Below are 17,775 nucleotides of genomic sequence, written 5' to 3' on the forward strand. Positions count from 1 at the left end.
TGGATCCTGGGGGGGGAAAAAAAAAAAAAAAAAAAAAAAAGGCCCTTTTCTGTCCCAGCAGTGTCAACTTGCATGGGTTGAACAGGAGTTTTGCTTCTAAATCAGAGACTTAAACTGGTTGGCAAAACACATTTCCTATGGGAAGATAAGGACAAACTCCTTAATCTGCAGAGGAAAATGGTGATTTCAAGTGTGATTCTTCACTCTTAAGAGATAGAGTTTGGCTGTTTAAATAATTGGTCTTGATTTAGACAATTTCAGATGATGTGGGTTGGAAAGGAGCTTAGAAATCATCAAATTCCATGGGCAGGGACACCTTGCACTAGCCCAGGTTGCTCCAAGCCCCATCCAACCTGGCCAGGAGCACTCCCAGGGATGGTATTTTCTCCTTCCTTTTAAATATTAACCAACATTATACCTCTGCTGATGTTTATATTTCCATCAGAATAGGAAAACAATGTGTACTAAAATAGTCTATTTGACTCTTTACCACTGACAAAGAGTCTCTGCTGAGGTTTCCTCAGTGGGATTGAACACCTTGCTGCAATACTTCAGGTCCAAAATCAGCACTTGCCCTTGTTGAACTTCATGTGGTTGGTGATTATTCAGCTCCCTCATTTGTCTAGGATTCTCTGCAAAGTCTCTTTGCCTTCAAAGGACTCAACAGCTCCTCCCAAATTAGTATAGTCTACAAATTTAGCCTCCCTCCAAGTCCTGAATGAAGACCCTGAGGAGCACTGGGGCTGAGCTGGAGCCCTGTGGAAGTTGGTAGGAGTAAGCACTGCACCAACAACTCCCAGTCCCACAGGCTCCTCATTCCCAGATGTTTCATTTCCAGGACACTCAGTGCATTTTAATCAGTGCTATTTGCAAGCAGAACACACCAACCACGAGAGGCAGAGGAAGGAATTAAAGCCTTTATGGAGGTGTTTTGTTGGTTTGTTTTTTTGGTTTTTTTTTGGCTTGTGCCAAGCAAAGGAATTGTTCAGGCTGTAGCCAACACAAGAGGCAAATCTGACAGAACATACAAGCTCTGGTACAGCCTTTCACAGGCTGCCTACAGTGTTCTTTATTAAAATTGCCCTGATTTTTGTCAGGAGAGTAAGACTGAAGCCTCCTGAACCTTGTGTCACCTCCCACGTGTCAGCTGGGCCACAAGATCCACTTTCCTCATTCAGCTCTCAGCAACAGGACCCACTCTGCATCCTCAGGGGGGAAAAAAAAACAACAAACACCTCCCTAATCACCTCTTTGCCATAGCCACAACCACAGGAGACAGGAATTTACCTGGAGAGTAGCACAAAGAAGGGACTGGAGATCATTGAACTGGATTCTGTCGGATGTGCTCTGGATGTGAGACTGCAAGAGAAGAAAGTGCCACGTGTGAAGAGCCTGGATTGGATCCTGACAGCACCAGGAGATGCAGATTGCACTTCAAGTGTTTGTTATTTTAAATTGAAGACTAGAGGGACTGAGCAGAAGCTTAATATAGAATCCCAGAGTGGTTTGGGTTGGAAGGGACCTTAAATCTCATCTCATTTCCATGGGCAGGGACAACTTAAACCAGCCCAGGTTGCTCTCCTAGCCCCATCCAAGCTGGCCTGGAACACTCCCAGGGATGGAGCAGCCACAGCTTCTCTGGGCAACCTGTGCCAGTGCCTCAGCACCTCACAGGGAGGAATTTATCCCTAATAGCCAATCTAAACAAGCACATGGAATCCTGGATTGGATTGGGCTGGAAGGACCTTCAACCTCATCCAGTCCCACTCCCTGCCATGGGCAGGGACACCTTCCACTAGCCCAGGTTGCTCCAAACCCAATCCAACCTGGCCTGGAACACTCCCAGGGCTGGAGCAGCCACAACTGCTCTGGGAAACCCGTGCCAGTGCCTCAACACCCTCTCAGGGAGGAATTTCTTCCCAATATCCCACCCAACCCTGCCCTCTGGCAGTTTAAACCTATTCCTCCTTACCCTGGCACTCTCTGCCCCTATAAAATTCCTCTCTCCCTCCTGAACCATGTCACCTGTGCTCCTTGGCATCCATCCTGCCCCCTCCAAACCTGCTGAAACCGAAGCTTGATGACTCCTCAGACCTCCCTGGAATCCAAGGACCATGTGGCTGATGCTCTTTACAGCTGCTCTGTACCAGAGGAATCAATTGGGCTTTGGTTCACTCACCTCCATCTGCAACACTTGCTGAAGCCTCTCCATGATGACCAGGGTTGTTTTTTGGACAGCAGGATAACAATCCTTGGCACTGTTTTTCACTATCTCCATCAGAGATTCATAGGCAGAACTCCTCAAGTTATTCTGGTGTCCATCAGGCCTGGAACAGAAGGAAGAATTTGCAGCTCCAAGTGTTCAGCCTTGCTTAGAAACAGACTTTAGTCAATCACTAACAGCTACACTTCAATGTTGTGACAAGCACTTGCATTCCTGTATTCCAAGCCTTGAAAGCAAAGGAAATTAGAGAAACCACTTTTAGCACAGCTATTTTTTTTCCACTCTCTATTAATGATTTTCAGTAGCTTCAGTCACTGGCAGCAAAGAGAAGGACAGGAAAAGCCTCTGAGGTGGTCTCAGGGATGAGCAGTGTCCCTCTGTCACCCCCAGACAGCAGTAAGGGTGGGAGATTTGCTACCCAGACAGCTGAGCTCTGTGCAGAAATGACTGATGAGCTTCAGAGCCTTGAGCCAGACACTCCTCTCCTGCCTGGCTGGAAATTAGACAGGAATTGTTTAGGCTCTGAACATTGAAGGAGAATCAGTCCTGCAGCAAAAGGCTCCAGCAGTGGATTGAACTCATCCAGGGATTGAACTCTTGAGCTGTCAAGATTCATGTGACCTTCAAAGCACAATAAACCTCTAGTTTCCCCTTTTCTTTTTCTTTTTTTACACCTGCAGAAGAGAGAGGAAAATATTTTGCCTCAGCTATTTATATTTCAGCTTAGATGGGAACAGGAGCTTATCCAGCCTAAGTAGGTCCCTCAGCTCTTCTGGGAGCACCTGGTGCTGATGGAAAGGGATAGAAGCTCCAGTAACAACCACTGCAGGAACCAAGCAGGAAAAGGAACAATACACACAGATCTCTAATTATGGCTTGCTGCAATTCCTGATTATGCAGTGATTAACCTGGCTGAGGCTTATGAGTCTGTACCAAGAGGTGACCAGTGTTAAACTGGGCACACAGACTCAGAGACTGCAAGTCAAAGAGAGATTCAAGGTAGAACAGGAGAGATTCAAGGTAGAACAGGAGAGTTCAGAGTAAAATACAGATTCAAACAGGAGAGATTCAAACAGGAGAGATTCAAAGTCAAACAGGAGAGATTCAAAGTCAAACAGGAGAGATTCAAAGTCAAACAGGAGAGATTCAAAGTCAAACAGGAGAGATTCAAAGTCAAACAGGAGAGATTCAAAGTCAAACAGGAGAGATTCAAAGTCAAACAGGAGAGATTCAAAGTCAAACAGGAGATTCAAAGTGAAACAGGAGAGATTTAGAGTAAAACACAAATTCAGACAGGAGAGATTAAAGGTGAAACAGAAGAGATTCAAAGAACAGGAGAGTTCAGAGGAAGAGGTTGAGAGTCAAACAGGAGAGATTCAAAGTCAAACAGGAGAGATTTAAGGTGAAATAGAGATTCAAGGTAAAACAGGAGAGATTCAAAGTGAAACAGGAGATTCAAAGTAGAACAGAGGAGACCAGAGTGAAACAGAGATTCAAGGTAAAACAGAGATTCAGAGTCAAACAGGAGAGATTCAGAGTCAAACAGGAGAGATTCAGAGTCAAACAGGAGAGATTCAGAGTCAAACAGGAGAGATTCAGAGTCAAACAGGAGAGATTCAGAGTCAAACAGGAGAGATTCAGAGTCAAACAGGAGAGATTCAGAGTCAAACAGGAGAGATTCAGAGTCAAACAGGAGAGATTCAGAGTCAAACAGGAGAGATTCAGAGTCAAACAGGAGAGATTCAGAGTAAAATACAGATTCAAACAGGAGAGATTCCAAGTCAAACAGAAGAGATTCAGTCAAACAGGAGAGATTCAAAGTGATACAGGAGATTTAGAGTAAAATAGAGATTGAACAAGAGAGATTCAGAGTAAAACAAGAGATTCAAAGGAGAACAGGAGAGTTCAGAGTAAAACAGGTTGAAAACGAAACAGAAGACGTTCAGAGTAGAATAGAGATTCAAAGTGAAACAGGCAAGATTCAAATAGAGATTCAGAGTGAAATAGGAGAGATTCAGAGTGAAATAGGAGAGATTCAAATAGAGATTCAGAGTGAAATAGGAGAGATTCAAAGTGAAACAGGTAAGATTCAAACAGGGCAGAGACACTCTAGGAGGAACCCTCAAACAGATCTGGCCAAAAGACTGAGGAATTATTCAGTGGGAAGAGTTATCCCCCTGGAGATTCTCTATTCCCTGTGACACCACCAATCCCAGTTCTGCTCCAGCACCACTCAGATCTGAGCAGCCAGAGGAGAGACAGGAGCCTGCAGGAAGGAAGAACCAGAAAAAAGGCTCTTGGCAGAGGTTCAGAGTTACCTGTCTGCAGTCTCCAGAAGTTTCTGGACTATTAGCTCGAAGGAGGAGGATAAGCAGTAGGTTGATGGTTCTTCCTGATCATCAGCCACATCTGCAGCTTCATAGGCAGCTTCAGCAAGGCTGGAGAAGGCCTGAAACACACAACAGCATTGCTGTTACTGCCTCAAACACACAACCACCATGGCTTTTACTCCCTCACAGGTCCACAAACACCTCTTCCATCAGTTTGCATTCTCAGAACCCCAAACTCGTGGAGGATGAACTACTCCAGAGCAGTTGTAGCTGTGCAGAGACACAGGTGGCTTCGAGGAGCTCAAAGCTTCCTGATTCTCCTTGGAATCTGCAAACATATAGTAGTCATCAACTTCAGGAGACAAAAGCCACAGCTACATGGACTTGTGACAGGGAAAACCTCCTGTGCTGATGAGTCTTTAAACCACTGGAAGGCTAAAAGAATCACTCCTGTCATTCCCAGAACTTGTTTTGACATGCAAATCTTCATCTCGAGCTCGACTCTAATTGAGAGCTCTCTCAGGAGGAGTGAGGGACACATCCCCCATGTGTGAGGATCACACATGCTCATGGGGAGGAGATCTGCAGCAAGACAGGAAAAAAAATCTCATGCTCCATAAGGAATCAGTGCAGGAGGAGGTTTAGGTGAGGGATAAAATGGGATCTCAGCTCTCCCTTAAGGCAATCCAGCTGCACCCAAGGAAATCCTAAATCCCAGCATTGCTTTTCCAAGCAGTTACCCCACCTGGCAGCAGGGGCAGTTACCAAGGTCACTTTCCATAGCATTTACAAACCAAAGGCAACTTCCACACTCAATAAATACTGTATTTTTTCCTCCTTAAACTCCATTTTTCTCCCTTTCTTCTTTTCTACCAGAGCCACAAAACAGACTCAAGGTCACTTAGTGTCAAGTGCTGGGTGAGCAAGGCAAGAATCAGCTCTGAAATCCAGTTAGGTGTGTATATACATAACTCATAAAATCATAGGACCAACCAGGTTGGAAAAGCCACACTCAATAAATACTGTATTTTTTCCTCCTTAAACTCCATTTTTCTCCCTTTCTTCTTTTCTACCAGAGCCACAAAACAGACTCAAGGTCACTTAGTGTCAAGTGCTGGGTGAGCAAGGCAAGAATCAGCTCTGAAATCCAGTTAGGTGTGTATATACATAACTCATAAAATCATAGGACCAACCAGGTTGGAAAAGACCTCCAAGGTCATCAAGTCAAGTCCAACCAACCCCCACCTGACTCCAACCTCCTCTCAGGGAGTTGCAGAGGGTGAGGAGGTCTCCCCTGAGCCTCCTCTTCTCCAGGCTGAACACCCCCAGCTCCCTCAGCCTCTCCTCATGGCACTTGTGCTCCAGTCCCTTCCCCAGCCTCACTGCTCTGCTCTGAACCTGCTCCAGCCCCTCAATGTCCCTCCTGAGCTGAGGGGCCCAGAGCTGAGCACAGGATTCAAGGTGTGGCCTCACCAGATTAGTACTCATATGCATCTGTATTAATTAATCTGTATTAATTTGTGTTCAGATCTATCAATTTGTATGCATATATATCAATTTGCATCTATATATATGAATTTGCATCTATATATATCCACATAACCTCCTGCCAGGAGCTTGGAGCCACATCAGGGTTGAGTTCTTCTCCTAGGAAACAAGTGACAAGATGAGAGCAAACTCAACCTGTGCCAGGGAAAACCTATAGGGAAACTTTCCTCATGGAAAAGGTTGCCAAGCATTGGAACAAACTACCCAGGGCAGTGTTAGGAGCCCCCAACCCTGGAAACGTCCAAAAATCCCACATCAACGTGGCACTTGAGGACATGGTTTGGTGATGACACAACAGTTGGACTCGATGACCTTAAAGCTCATTCCCAACCTTCGGAGCTGCATTCCCTTGTTGATACCATTGTACCCCAGAGCCTGGGGGTGCTGCTCACCCAGCAGACGTTGGTGGCCACCCTGGGCTCGGCACTGAGCCCCTCCATGAGGCACTGCAGCAGCGGCGCGAGGTAAATGTCGTTGATGGCTGCCTCGGGCAACATCTCACAGATCCTGCCCACGGTCCAGGCCGTCGTGTCCCGCACCACCACGCTGGGGTCCTTCATCAGCTCTATTAGTGTGGGCATGGCCTGCAGCACAACACAGCCAGGAGAAAGAGATTGGCATCACTGATGGAGAATTCACCACCATTTCTACTTGTAATGAGTCTCCCCCGGAGCTCTCAACGGTGTGAGGAGGACAGGACACACTAGGCCACACTTCTGCTACTTTAAGCTTTGTGTTCTGCTATGTTAAGCTTCATTAAGTTGTTTTCCAGGGGTAAAACTTCAGAGTTGAGGCACCTGCAGTCAGGGATCCTCAAGTCCTGCAGCTCTCCAAGATCTGGAGAGATCTAATGTCCTGCAGCTCTCCAGGGTTTAGACATCTAAAGTCCTGCAATTCTCCAAGACTTGGAGTGATCTAAAGTCCAGCAGCTCTCCAAGACATGGAGAGATCTGAAATCCTGCAGCTTTCCAAGATTTTGAGAGATCTAAAGTCCTGCAGCTCTCCAAGAAAGTCCTGCAGCACTCCAAGATTTGGAGAGACCTAAAGTCCTGCAGCTCTCCAAGATTTAGAGAGATGTAAAGTCCTGCAGCCCTCCAGGCTTCAGAGAGATCTAAAGATCACTCCAGGACTTACGAGTTATCTCAAATCCTGCAGCTCTCCAGGATTTAGTGATCTAAAGATGACTCCAAGATTTAGAGTGATCTCAAGGGATCTAGATCTCCAGGATTTAATAGTTTGCCCAAGGTCTCCTCCACCAAACCCCCCAGTGACTTTTAGCAGTACAAACCTCCCAACCCTCCCCCAAAACTCACCTGTATTACTAGAGGTTTGAGCTGGTTGGGCTCTGGCCCTTCCAAAATACACCCAAAGGCCATGACAGCTGCGTCCCTGTACCTCCAGTCAGGGTTCTTGATGTGTTCTTTGATGAAGGGCAGGACGTGAGGGACAATGTCATCCTCACAGCAGGTGGCTAAGAGCATGAGGCACACTCCTGCTGCTTTGCAGGGGTTCCAGTCATCATCATCATCGTTTTCATCCTGCAACAGCAACCCTAGTCAGCCTAGGGAAAACAGCTCTTCCCACCCACAGGAGTCATGGAAATAACTGGTGTGGGACCAGGGGAAACAGCTCTTCCCACCCATAGGAGCTGTGGAAGTAACACTGGTTTGGGACCAGGGAAATAACCCTTCCCATCCACAGGAGTCATGGAAATAACACTGGTTTAAGAGCAGGGGAAATAGCTCTTCTCACCCATAGGAGTCATGGAAATAACTGGTCTGGGACCAGGGGAAACAGCCCTTCCCACTCACAGGAGCCATGGAAGTAACACTGGTTTGGGACCAGGGAAATAGCTCTTCCCATCCCTAGGACATCTGGAAATCACACTGGTTTGGGACCAGGGGAAAGCCCTTCCCACCCACAGGAGTCATGGAAGTAACACTGGTTTGGGACCAGGGGAAACAGCCCTTCCCATGCCTAGGAGAACTGGAAGTAACACTGGTTTGGGACCAGGGAAATAGTTCTTCCCACCTACAGGAGCTGTGGAAGTAACACTGGTTTGGGACGAGGGGAAAGCCCTTCCCACCCACAGGAGCTGTGGAAGTAACACTAGTTTGGGACCAGGAAAACAGCCCTTCCCATCCCTAGGAGATCACAAAGTAACTGGTTTCTGACCAGGGAAATAGTTCTTCCCACCCACAGGAGCTGTGGAAGTAACACTAGTTTGGGACCAGGAAAACAGCCCTTCCCATCCCTGGGAGATGTGGAAGTAACACTGGTTTGGGACTAGAGGAAAGCCCTTCCCACCCACAAGTGTCATGGAAATAACACTGGTTTGGGACCAGGTGTTGGATCTAGAACTCAATGCTAGTCTGGACCATCTCTGGCAGAGCAGCAACCCAAGCTCTTGCACCTTTCCAGCCCTGGGGTAAGGCTGAGAGCTCTACTGAGCACCTGCAGTGGCCTCATCTACCACCCAAACTGCTGCTCTGTGATCCAGCTGGAGCTTTCATCCTTTTAATCCATGCCATCCCTCCCAGAGTGGCTCCTGCACCAGTTAATAGCTCCTTCCCCCAACCAAGCTCAGGCTCTTGAACCCTCTGAAGCTCCAACCTGTGATTCACCTGTTTTCTCCCTCCTGCTTTAACAAGCCCTTGAGAACCTCCTGCAATTTAACTCAGATGAGAAACAAACAGGGAAACAATTTCCTGCGTTCAACCAGAGCTCCAAGCATTCTCCTAGGCAAATGAACTCTGTCCTGCATGGCTTAATTAACAGTTTTATTTTATAATTACACCTGCTGTAGCAAGTGGTTCCATTAGCTTTGATTAGGCTATGAAGCACAGCCCAAACAAGGCCCTGGGAAGTGTTTAACAGATGCTAAACAAACACAGGCAAGAGGGAAAGCTCTAAAATTTCAGGGATTGGATCTCAGATGATACAGAGATTGTATTATATTGGGTTTGGTTTCCCAGATATTTTGTTAGGAATCCATTTAACTCTAAATCTCTCCCAGGAACCATAAATCCAGGGATGTGTTAAGAGAATCCAGCAGGAAAGTGCTGCTGCAGGCAATCCCCAGTCTCAGCCCTAACACTGATGCATCATTCCTTCAGAGTGGTGCATGATGTCTCATCACTGACCAAGGACTGCCTGGAACACCTCTGGGACCTCCTGGAGCCACAACTCCTGGGGCTGGAAGATATGGTTTAGGGTTTAGAGGTTACAGCAGTGACAGGTTGATGGTTGGATTTGATGATCTTAGAGAATCACAGAATCCTCAAGGTTGGAGGAGACCTCTAAGTGCTTCCTGGGGTTCTCTGAGTGGTTTTTGGGTGGTTCCAAGCCCATCCTGGCTGGCTGTGCCAGGGAGGGTGCAGAGCACACAGTTAGCTGCCCAGTCTGGCTGTGCCAAGCTGCAGGAAGCACCTGAGGCTTCCCAGGAGCTCTGCACAGGGACACTGAGCTGTGCCCAAGGAGATTCACATTAGATGTGAGGAATTTTTTTTTCCTGTTAGGGTGGTCAGGCACTGGAATATTGCCCAGGGAGGTGGTGGAGTCACCATCCCTGGAGGTGTTTAAGAGGCATCTGCATCTGGCACTGCAGGATATGATTTAGAGTTTAGAGGTTCCAGCAGTGACAGGTTCATGGTTGGACCTGATGATCTTAGAGTTCTCCTCCAACCTTGAGGATTCCATGAACTCACTTCCCAAGGGAGCAAAGACCACCCTGACACCAACTCCCCCTTCAACAGCATCTCCTTTGCTCCAGCCCCTCAGAGCAGACACAGCACCTGAGCCTGGACACTCCTCAGGGCTTGGGAACTCACCTGCTTTGTTAATGTCTGTGTTAGGATAGGCACCAAGTACTGAAGTGCCCCTTTAGCATAGAACTTGCTAGTATGCTCTGGAGGTCTTCCTTGTTCTGCTGCCTGGAAAAAAAAAACACAAAAAAGAGGGTGAAAAATTTACTTTAGTGGCTTTAGAGTTGAATTCTGAACTGCAGGAGACACAAATTCTCTCCCTATGCTTCCCTCTCCTTCCCAAGCCAAGTTGGAACTCACCAGAACTCACAGGAACCTCAAGGACACTCTGCCCCTAGTTAAATGCTTAAAAAATCAAGTTTCATTTCCCATTCCATGCACATAGAGATCCTCTCACAGGCTACAATTATCACTATTTTCAGTTTCCAGTCAGGTGTAATTAACAAGTGACCTCAAGGTGAAGGAGCAAAAGGTCTTGAGCAAATAAGACAAACTGCTGCCTGTCCTTTTATCCTTGTTTTTGGTTGGTTTTTTTGGGGTATCCAACATAAATAGATATTTAAAGATGGATCTGATTCATCTAGAGCCCTTCAAAGTTTCAGCTATTATTGATCTCCCCAGCTAATTTATGCAAACAGCATCTGCATGCAGAACAATACCCCAAATTCCTCTCCAGCCTCATCCATTTGAGGGGATAATTGCTTTTATTTCAGCCCTAATTTTATATTTCATTCATAAATAATGGATTAGAGTGATCAGGATTTTTTTGGGGGGAGGACTAAGCCCTTCAACACCTGCAAAATCTTCCATTAAAGACACCCCTAGACCCTCAAACCAGGAGGTGATTAAAGAAATGCTCTTTTATTCCATGAGGGATATAAATCAAGACACTCTTGAAGAGCAACAGCTCCAAGATTTTCATGGCACTGAGAATCTGTGGCCTGGAATACATGCTTAATGCACATTTAGGTTAAGCTTACAGCTGGAGTTTGGTTTGGAATGCTAAAAAGGAATCAGGTAGCTGTCAGGTAGTGTTGGCAGAGAACCAGCACTTGTATGTCACAGCCTGTTCTCATCAAACCTGTCACTGAGGCTTTATCTCCATTCCCAGTCAGGCTCAGAGTGGGTTTTTGTTCATTTGGAAAGGCAGCTCAGCCTAAGCACAGCTAGGAAGGGAAAAGGCAGAGTCAAACTTCACTAAGAGCTTTACATTAAGCTACAAAACGACCCAAATTTGTTCCTACAAGGGTAAGGAGGCACTAGGAGTGTTCCAGGTTAGGTTGGATGAAGCTTGGAGCAACCTGGGCTAGGGGCTGGTGTCCCTAGGGGTGGAACTGGATGGGATTGAAGGTCCTTCCAACCCAATCCATGATATGATTCTCTGATTAAAGGGAATTCCACCTCAGCTACAGCCTCACATTCACCCTGGGGAGCAGAATAACCTGACCACTGGGCAAGGAAAGTGTCAGCAGCCAAGCAAAGAGCTAGAAACTACTCTGGGGACCCCAAGTCTGTGCTGATGGTGCAGTGACACCCCCAGAGTCAGCCCCGAGGGCTCTGTGCTGCCTCAGGTCTCTGAGCTCGCACAGATATGCATCATATCCTGTCACAGAACTATGGAATATCCTGAAAGGGATTCATAAGGATCATGATCCAACTCCTGCCCTGCCCAGGACACCCCAAAATCCCACCCTGAGCCTGAGAGTGTTATCCAAACACTCCTGGAGCTCTGTCAGCCTTGGGGCTGTGCCCACTGCCCTGGGGAGCTGTTCAGTGCCCAAACACCTCTGGGGGCAGAACCTTGTCCTAAAATCCATCCCAATCCTCCCCTGACACAGCTCCAGCCATTCCTTGTGCCCTGTACTGGTCACCAGAGCAGAGATCAGTGCTGTCCCTGAGGACTCAGGTGAGCTCTCCTACACTATCCAACTTGGAAGAACAGGAGGATGTTCAGGTGTTGAGATATTTTAGCATTCCCAAACTGCTCACAGGCATCCAACCCTTTCCAGGGAACTCACCTCTGAGGCCTCTATGGCCAAGTCCATCTCCTCATCACATACATTGGACCAGAACTCGATTCCCTGCAGAGCCACTTCATCTATGTCACTTTTCATTGCTTCAATAGTTATCTGCAGAACCAGGAACACAAGGAGAAAAGGCCATTTTAGAAAGAAAACAAGGAGAAAAGGCCACTTTAGTAAGTTATTCCTCCTGAAATACATGTCCCAACTCTGGCCAGCCAGTAGGAGATTCCAGATTGTCTGAAATTGGATGCCTCATTGGAGTTATTGTTCTTGGGAACAATCCTATGTGGAAGTTTACCAGCCCTGAGCCCCCTGGGAGAGCTGCAGGGCACAACAGCAAACAGAACTGCCTCAGCTTTTGGAGTCTCAGGTCTGAAACATCTTAGGGAGGTTAAAATCCATTTAGGGGTTTGCTGAAGGATTCACTGCATCCAGGAAAGGATTTGCTGCCAAGGAAAGAGTAAACAGGAATGGAAGGAAACTCTTTAAATGAGTTAGGATAGAGGAGAACATGGAGAACAGAGCAGAGAAAGCTGAGTACTCACAGCAAACAGGGCAGGGCCCATGTAGGTCTCCATATACTGATAGTAAAGGGACATAATCTTCACCAGATTCTGTAAGGCAGCAACTCGTACCTGAGGGAGAGGAAAAAACAGCACTTCACATAGTTCTGCTTCTTTCAGCCTCAGAGTTTCCCCACAGCTGTCCCAGAGAGGTACAGAGACAACCCCAAGAATTCACTCACCCTTGTGTCTGGACACTGTGTTGCTTCACAGACTACTTGCATAATAAAGTGCCTTTCAGACTAGGGAAAAAAAAAGAAATGAAAAGGATGTTAGAAATGTCTGACAAAAGCATTTTGAGGCTTTGCAAGGCTTCCTGGGGAGGGTGGGTTTGTGGCTGGGCTAGGCCAAGGCACTCTTGAAGCACTTCTGAAGTTCCAAGGACAGCACAGGGCACTACTCACTGCACTGTTTGAAACCATTTCTGCCCCAAAATGGGAATTCCCAACTGCCATTTCAAAGGCTGAACCAAAATAGAAAGAGAGGAGCACTAAAGACACAGCTTTGAGGGGGAGAAAAACCCAAATCCTGCTGTTCCCTGAACCATTTCAGCAATGTCTTCCAGGAAACTCATGTCAGGACATGTATTTCTTGAGGGGCAGCACTTGGACACTCCCGTTTGGGTAGGAAGGAAGGGATTTAAGTAATTATTTTGCCCTAATCAGCCTATTTACAGGTCTGAACTCAGCAAAAGCACAGCCTGAATGGACCATGTACCTCCCACCCCCAATTCCAAGCATCACTTGATGTTCCTCAACACCCTCTGAGGAGCTGAGGGAGAGTTGCCATTAAAAACCTCTTCTAAGCTTGAGGTTCAATATTAATTCCACACTCTCCCTGTTTGAGATTTGGGGATAGACTTAATCTGAGAAGGCAAAGCAGAAATCAATAGGTTTAGCTATTGTGCAAAGAGGCTCATCCCGAGGCCTCTGGTGGGAAGACTTTTCCTCCCCCAACCCTGTTCAGAGGCAAAGGGAAACCTGGATTGCTGCCACAGCCCTTGAAAGGAAGTGCTGATCCAAGCTTGTCCTCGTGCTGCAGCTTTACAGACAGGGCTGGATCAGGCAGCAGAGCATCCAACAGGCTAAACTCTAAGGTCAGCTCCAATACAACCCCCCAAAAAAAAAAAAAGAGCCAATTCTTCCTTTCCATTGAAGATTTCCACAGTATTCCTGCTTTACAGGAACCTCCTGGATTTAGGGCTGAATCCAAGTCTCAGCTGGAACAGGATTATGCATCAAAACTCAGCGTGGTGCATGATTCCTCATCACAGACCATGGATTCCCCCTGGGATTTGGAGGCCAAGGCTTGTTCCCTCCTCACCTCTTTGTCAAAGTTTGCTTTGGTGAATTCCAAAGAGTTCAGGAGTGCGTTGGTAGCTGCTAACTTCACATTGTTGCTGGGCTCTTCCTTTCTCATGCCCTGGATGATGGCTGTCAGGATCTCATTGGATTTGTCCTGGAGCTGCTCTGGATCCTGAATGAAGACAAAGTTATTCATCACCTCAACAGCTTTTTCCATACATTCAAATACCCTCCAAGCTCAATCCTGGTGTCTACAAGTAGGATATAAAGCCAAGGAGTCATTTGTTCCCTGAGAAATCCAAGGAATTCCTCTACCACAACATCTTTGCAGCTTCTGAGATGGGAAAAGCACAAACACTCAGATATTCAAGTCACAAATGCCAACTAAACCTCACTGGATCAAACCTAAGCCAACAAGCTTCAGGGCTTGACTTCATTCATCCAGAAAGCTCAAAAAACACTGATCTCCAAGTAATTTATGGCTATGGATTGGGCAGAGCTTTGCACCAGCTCTGGGTGAGGCTTTAACTGGTAAATTTGCCAAACCTTTTTAGGTGTAAGGCCAAAATTTCAGTGTTTGGACAGGAAATTGTTAAATAACTGTGCAACAGTTATTTTTAAGGCCTCAAAAAGAGAGTTGAGCAGGTAACAGATAAAGAATAAAGCTATGAATATACACTCAATATTCATTTTTCTTTGAGGTCAATCTAAGGCTGAAGGATTCACAAATAACTGGATGAATTGTTACCTCAGGATTTAGCCAACAGAGAAATTTGAGATGCCCAAAATATGGTCACAAATTGTGTCACAGTGCTATAACTTAGAGGTTTATTTCTCACTTTTATACAGTTTATATAATATATGTTTGTGTTATATGTGATACATTGGTTAAATACAGAGTATAGGAGTTATATCTATAGAATATTAGTTCTGTTTATAGAGTTTTAGTTAGTTATTATATGGTTTAGTTAGGGGAATCTTATAAAAACAAATATAAGCTGGAAAAGAGCCAAAATCCAGAGGTTAGCAGGAAGTTCCACTCAAAAAAAAAAGCAGGATCAGGCACTCCAGCCTTGCAGGGACTCAGGATTCCCCACATGGATTTCCTCTCATGTCACTTTTCTCCCAAGTGAAACCAACCTGAGGCCAAATGAAGCTCCAAGCACAACATTTCCCTCCTTGCCTCACTGCACTGAGGATCCAGCAGGGACACACCACGGGGACCTTCTCCAGGACACTCAGTGCCACCACAAAAAGTCAGGAGCAAACTCTGTTTTTCGGTGGCAGCTCAGGCAGGACACAGAGTTTTCCACCCAATCTCACACCAGAGGCTGCAAAGTCCTGATGAACTCACCAAAGCTTCTGTAGGAAGTGCCTCCAAGAGCTAAATGTTCTTCCTACTCCCTAAATCCAGAGTATCCCTAGCCAGATGAAGCTCAGGATTGCCCAGAGCAGAAAGGTATCAAACACTGATCATTATTTGCTGTGATATTTGGATGAGAAGCTGAAGTTTGACACCAGCCTCGTGTGGCCACAGTGACACAGAGACTTCAAGCTGCTCCTTAGGAAAGATGACCTGGATTTGTGCTGGGAAAGCAGGTCAGTCCTTCCAGGCACTATCCCTGGGTGTGCTCCAAGGGTTCTGTCAGCACAGACATCCCCAGCAAGGATTAGACACAGGACAGCACTAGGGAGCATCACACCCTCCTGGAATCATGGACTCTTCAGGTGGGAAAAGCCCTCCAAGATCAAGGCAAAGAATCATGGAATATCCTGAGCTGGAAGGGAAACCCAAGGATCATAAAATCATGGAATGGTTTGGGTTGGAATAACCTTAAAGCTCATCTAGTTCCAACCCACTGCTATGGACAGGTACACTTTCCACCAGCCCAGGTTGCTCCAAGCCCCATCCAACCTGACCTGGAACACTTGTAAGGATGGGGAAAACACCTCCAGAGATGAGGCATCTCATCCAGTCCAACTCCTGGCCCTGCACAGACACCCCAACAATCCCACCCTGTGCCTGAGAGCATTGGGCAAACATTCCTGGAGCTCTGTCAGCCTTGGGGTTGTGCCCACTGCCCTGGGGAGCTGTTCAGTGCCCAAACACCTCTGGGGGAAGAACCTTGTCCTGATATCCAACCTAACCCTGTCCCAGGGCCCAAACAGCCTCTGGATGAACTCCCTTTCCCTAATACCCACCCTAACTCTCCCCGGAGAGCTCCAAGCCCAAGCAGAGGTGTGAGAAAGGAAAAGCAAAGGTGCTGAGGAGACACAACAACCCTTCAAACAGCACAGAACTGCACTCACAATGTCCTGGCAGATGTATCCAATGGCCTCCAACGTGGACTCTTTCATGTGCTCCGTGCTGTGCTGGTTGGTGACGTTGGCCACCAGTTGAGGGATGAGCTCTGGCCACTGGTTCATGGGGATCTCTGCACAGGCAATTCCAGCCACACACTGGGAGGCTGAGCTGGGCCGATATGTCTCTGTGCCCAAGGTCTGCAACACCTGGGGGAAAGGGCAGGGAGTTAGCTCAGGGACCACAGACAGGCAACCCCCACCCCAAATCCTTCACACAGAGTCACTGAATGGTAAGGGATTGGGACCCACATGGACCATTGAGCCAACTCCTGCCCTGCCCAGGACACCCCAACAATCCCATCCTGTGCCTCAGAGTGTTGTCCAAACCCTTCTTGAGCTCCTTCAGGCTTGGGGCTGTGACCACTGCCTAGCTCAGGGACCACAGACAGGCAACCCCCACCCCAAATCCTTCACACAGAGTCACTGAATGGTAAGGGATTGGGACCCACATGGACCATTGAGCCAACTCCTGCCCTGCCCAGGACACCCCAACAATCCCATCCTGTGCCTCAGAGTGTTGTCCAAACCCTTCTTGAGCTCCTTCAGGCTTGGGGCTGTGACCACTGCCCTGGGGAGCTGTTCCAGGGTCCAAACACCTCTGGGGGAAGAACCTTGTCCTAATTTCACCCTAAAACTTGTATAGCTTATATAATCCACAAGCATCAAACATCTGAGCAAGTGCAGGTGACACTGACATTGCTTATCTCCTGAAATTATAGGATCATGGTATGTTATGGGGATGGGATGGAGATTAGAGCTCATCCAGTCCCAACCCCCTGCCCTGGGCAGGGACATCTCCCACCAGATCTGGATGCTCAAGGCTTCAGCCAACCTGGAATGAACAGTGACAGGATTGGGGCAGCCACAGCCTCCCTGGGCAACCTGTGCCAGTGTCTCACCACCCTCACAGGGAGGAATTTCTTCCCAATATCTAATCTAAATTTCCTCTTTCAATTTCTCCCCATTCCTCCCTGTCCTGTCCCTGCAGCTCCTAACCAACAGTTCCTCTGCAGCTTCCCTGGAGCCTCTTCAGCTCCTGGAAGATTCTCCAAGGTCTCCACACAACCTTGTCTTCTCCAGGCTGAACAGACCCAACTTCCTCAGCTTGTTTTATAGGGTCAGCCTGTCTTTACAGGAGAATGTTATCCAAACACATTCCTTCCCAAGAAAGCAGTTGGCTCGTGGTGCTTCCTGCTGCAGGCTGTGAGCAGGGTAACTGATGGCTGAGATGAACATTCCCATGCAGGAAGTGAGATCCAGCTGTGATTACACCACATCCTTTAACTCCCTGTGCCATAGCCCAGCAATGACTCAAACAGTTCCTTCCCACTTCATTAGAAAGCAAAACTGCAAAAGTTGCACAACCTGGAGGTTAAGTTCCTCCCAAGCACCAAACAGTTTGTGCCATGATGGGCTGAAAAAATAAGCTGATTTCTTGGCATTTTCATTGCAATCATTTAGAATATTTTTTTTTCTGTATTCAAGAACTGTTTCTTTACAAATGGAGGGAAGGAGATGCATTTAATCAGCATATGCAGTTCTACACCTTCGTTTCCCAAATATCCACTTCGATGTTGTATTTTCTTCCTATTTCAGTTTCTCTCCATTATTCCTTGTCCTGTCACTGCAGTTCCTAACAGATTCCCAATGCAGC

The 17,775-nt window shown here is 47.1% G+C and overlaps 1 protein-coding gene across 2 annotated transcripts in view; it reads right to left on the reverse strand.

Moving 5' to 3' along the window:
- Positions 1-16,262, reverse strand: part of KPNB1 (karyopherin (importin) beta 1) — a 23,241-nt gene extending 6,979 nt beyond the window's left edge. The window contains exons 1-11 of one of the 2 annotated variants that reach the window (XM_009082807.1): positions 16,068-16,184; positions 13,777-13,929; positions 12,636-12,695; positions 12,436-12,525; positions 11,885-11,995; positions 9,933-10,034; positions 7,416-7,640; positions 6,495-6,686; positions 4,543-4,673; positions 2,180-2,327; positions 1,288-1,359 (exon numbers count right to left, since the gene is read on the reverse strand). In XM_009082807.1, the coding sequence (XP_009081055.1) occupies positions 1,288-1,359; positions 2,180-2,327; positions 4,543-4,673; positions 6,495-6,686; positions 7,416-7,640; positions 9,933-10,034; positions 11,885-11,995; positions 12,436-12,525; positions 12,636-12,695; positions 13,777-13,929; positions 16,068-16,184 (1,401 nt within the window). Of the gene's footprint in view, positions 1-1,287; positions 1,360-2,179; positions 2,328-4,542; positions 4,674-6,494; positions 6,687-7,415; positions 7,641-9,932; positions 10,035-11,884; positions 11,996-12,435; positions 12,526-12,635; positions 12,696-13,776; positions 13,930-16,067 lie in introns of both variants that reach the window. The other variant, XM_009082808.1, reaches the window with a different exon arrangement.
- Positions 16,263-17,775: the final 1,513 nt, after the last annotated feature.

Source organism: Acanthisitta chloris, unplaced genomic scaffold (assembly GCF_000695815.1).
Source record: "Acanthisitta chloris isolate BGI_N310 unplaced genomic scaffold, ASM69581v1 scaffold739, whole genome shotgun sequence".
Classification (NCBI taxonomy): Eukaryota; Metazoa; Chordata; class Aves; order Passeriformes; family Acanthisittidae; genus Acanthisitta; species Acanthisitta chloris.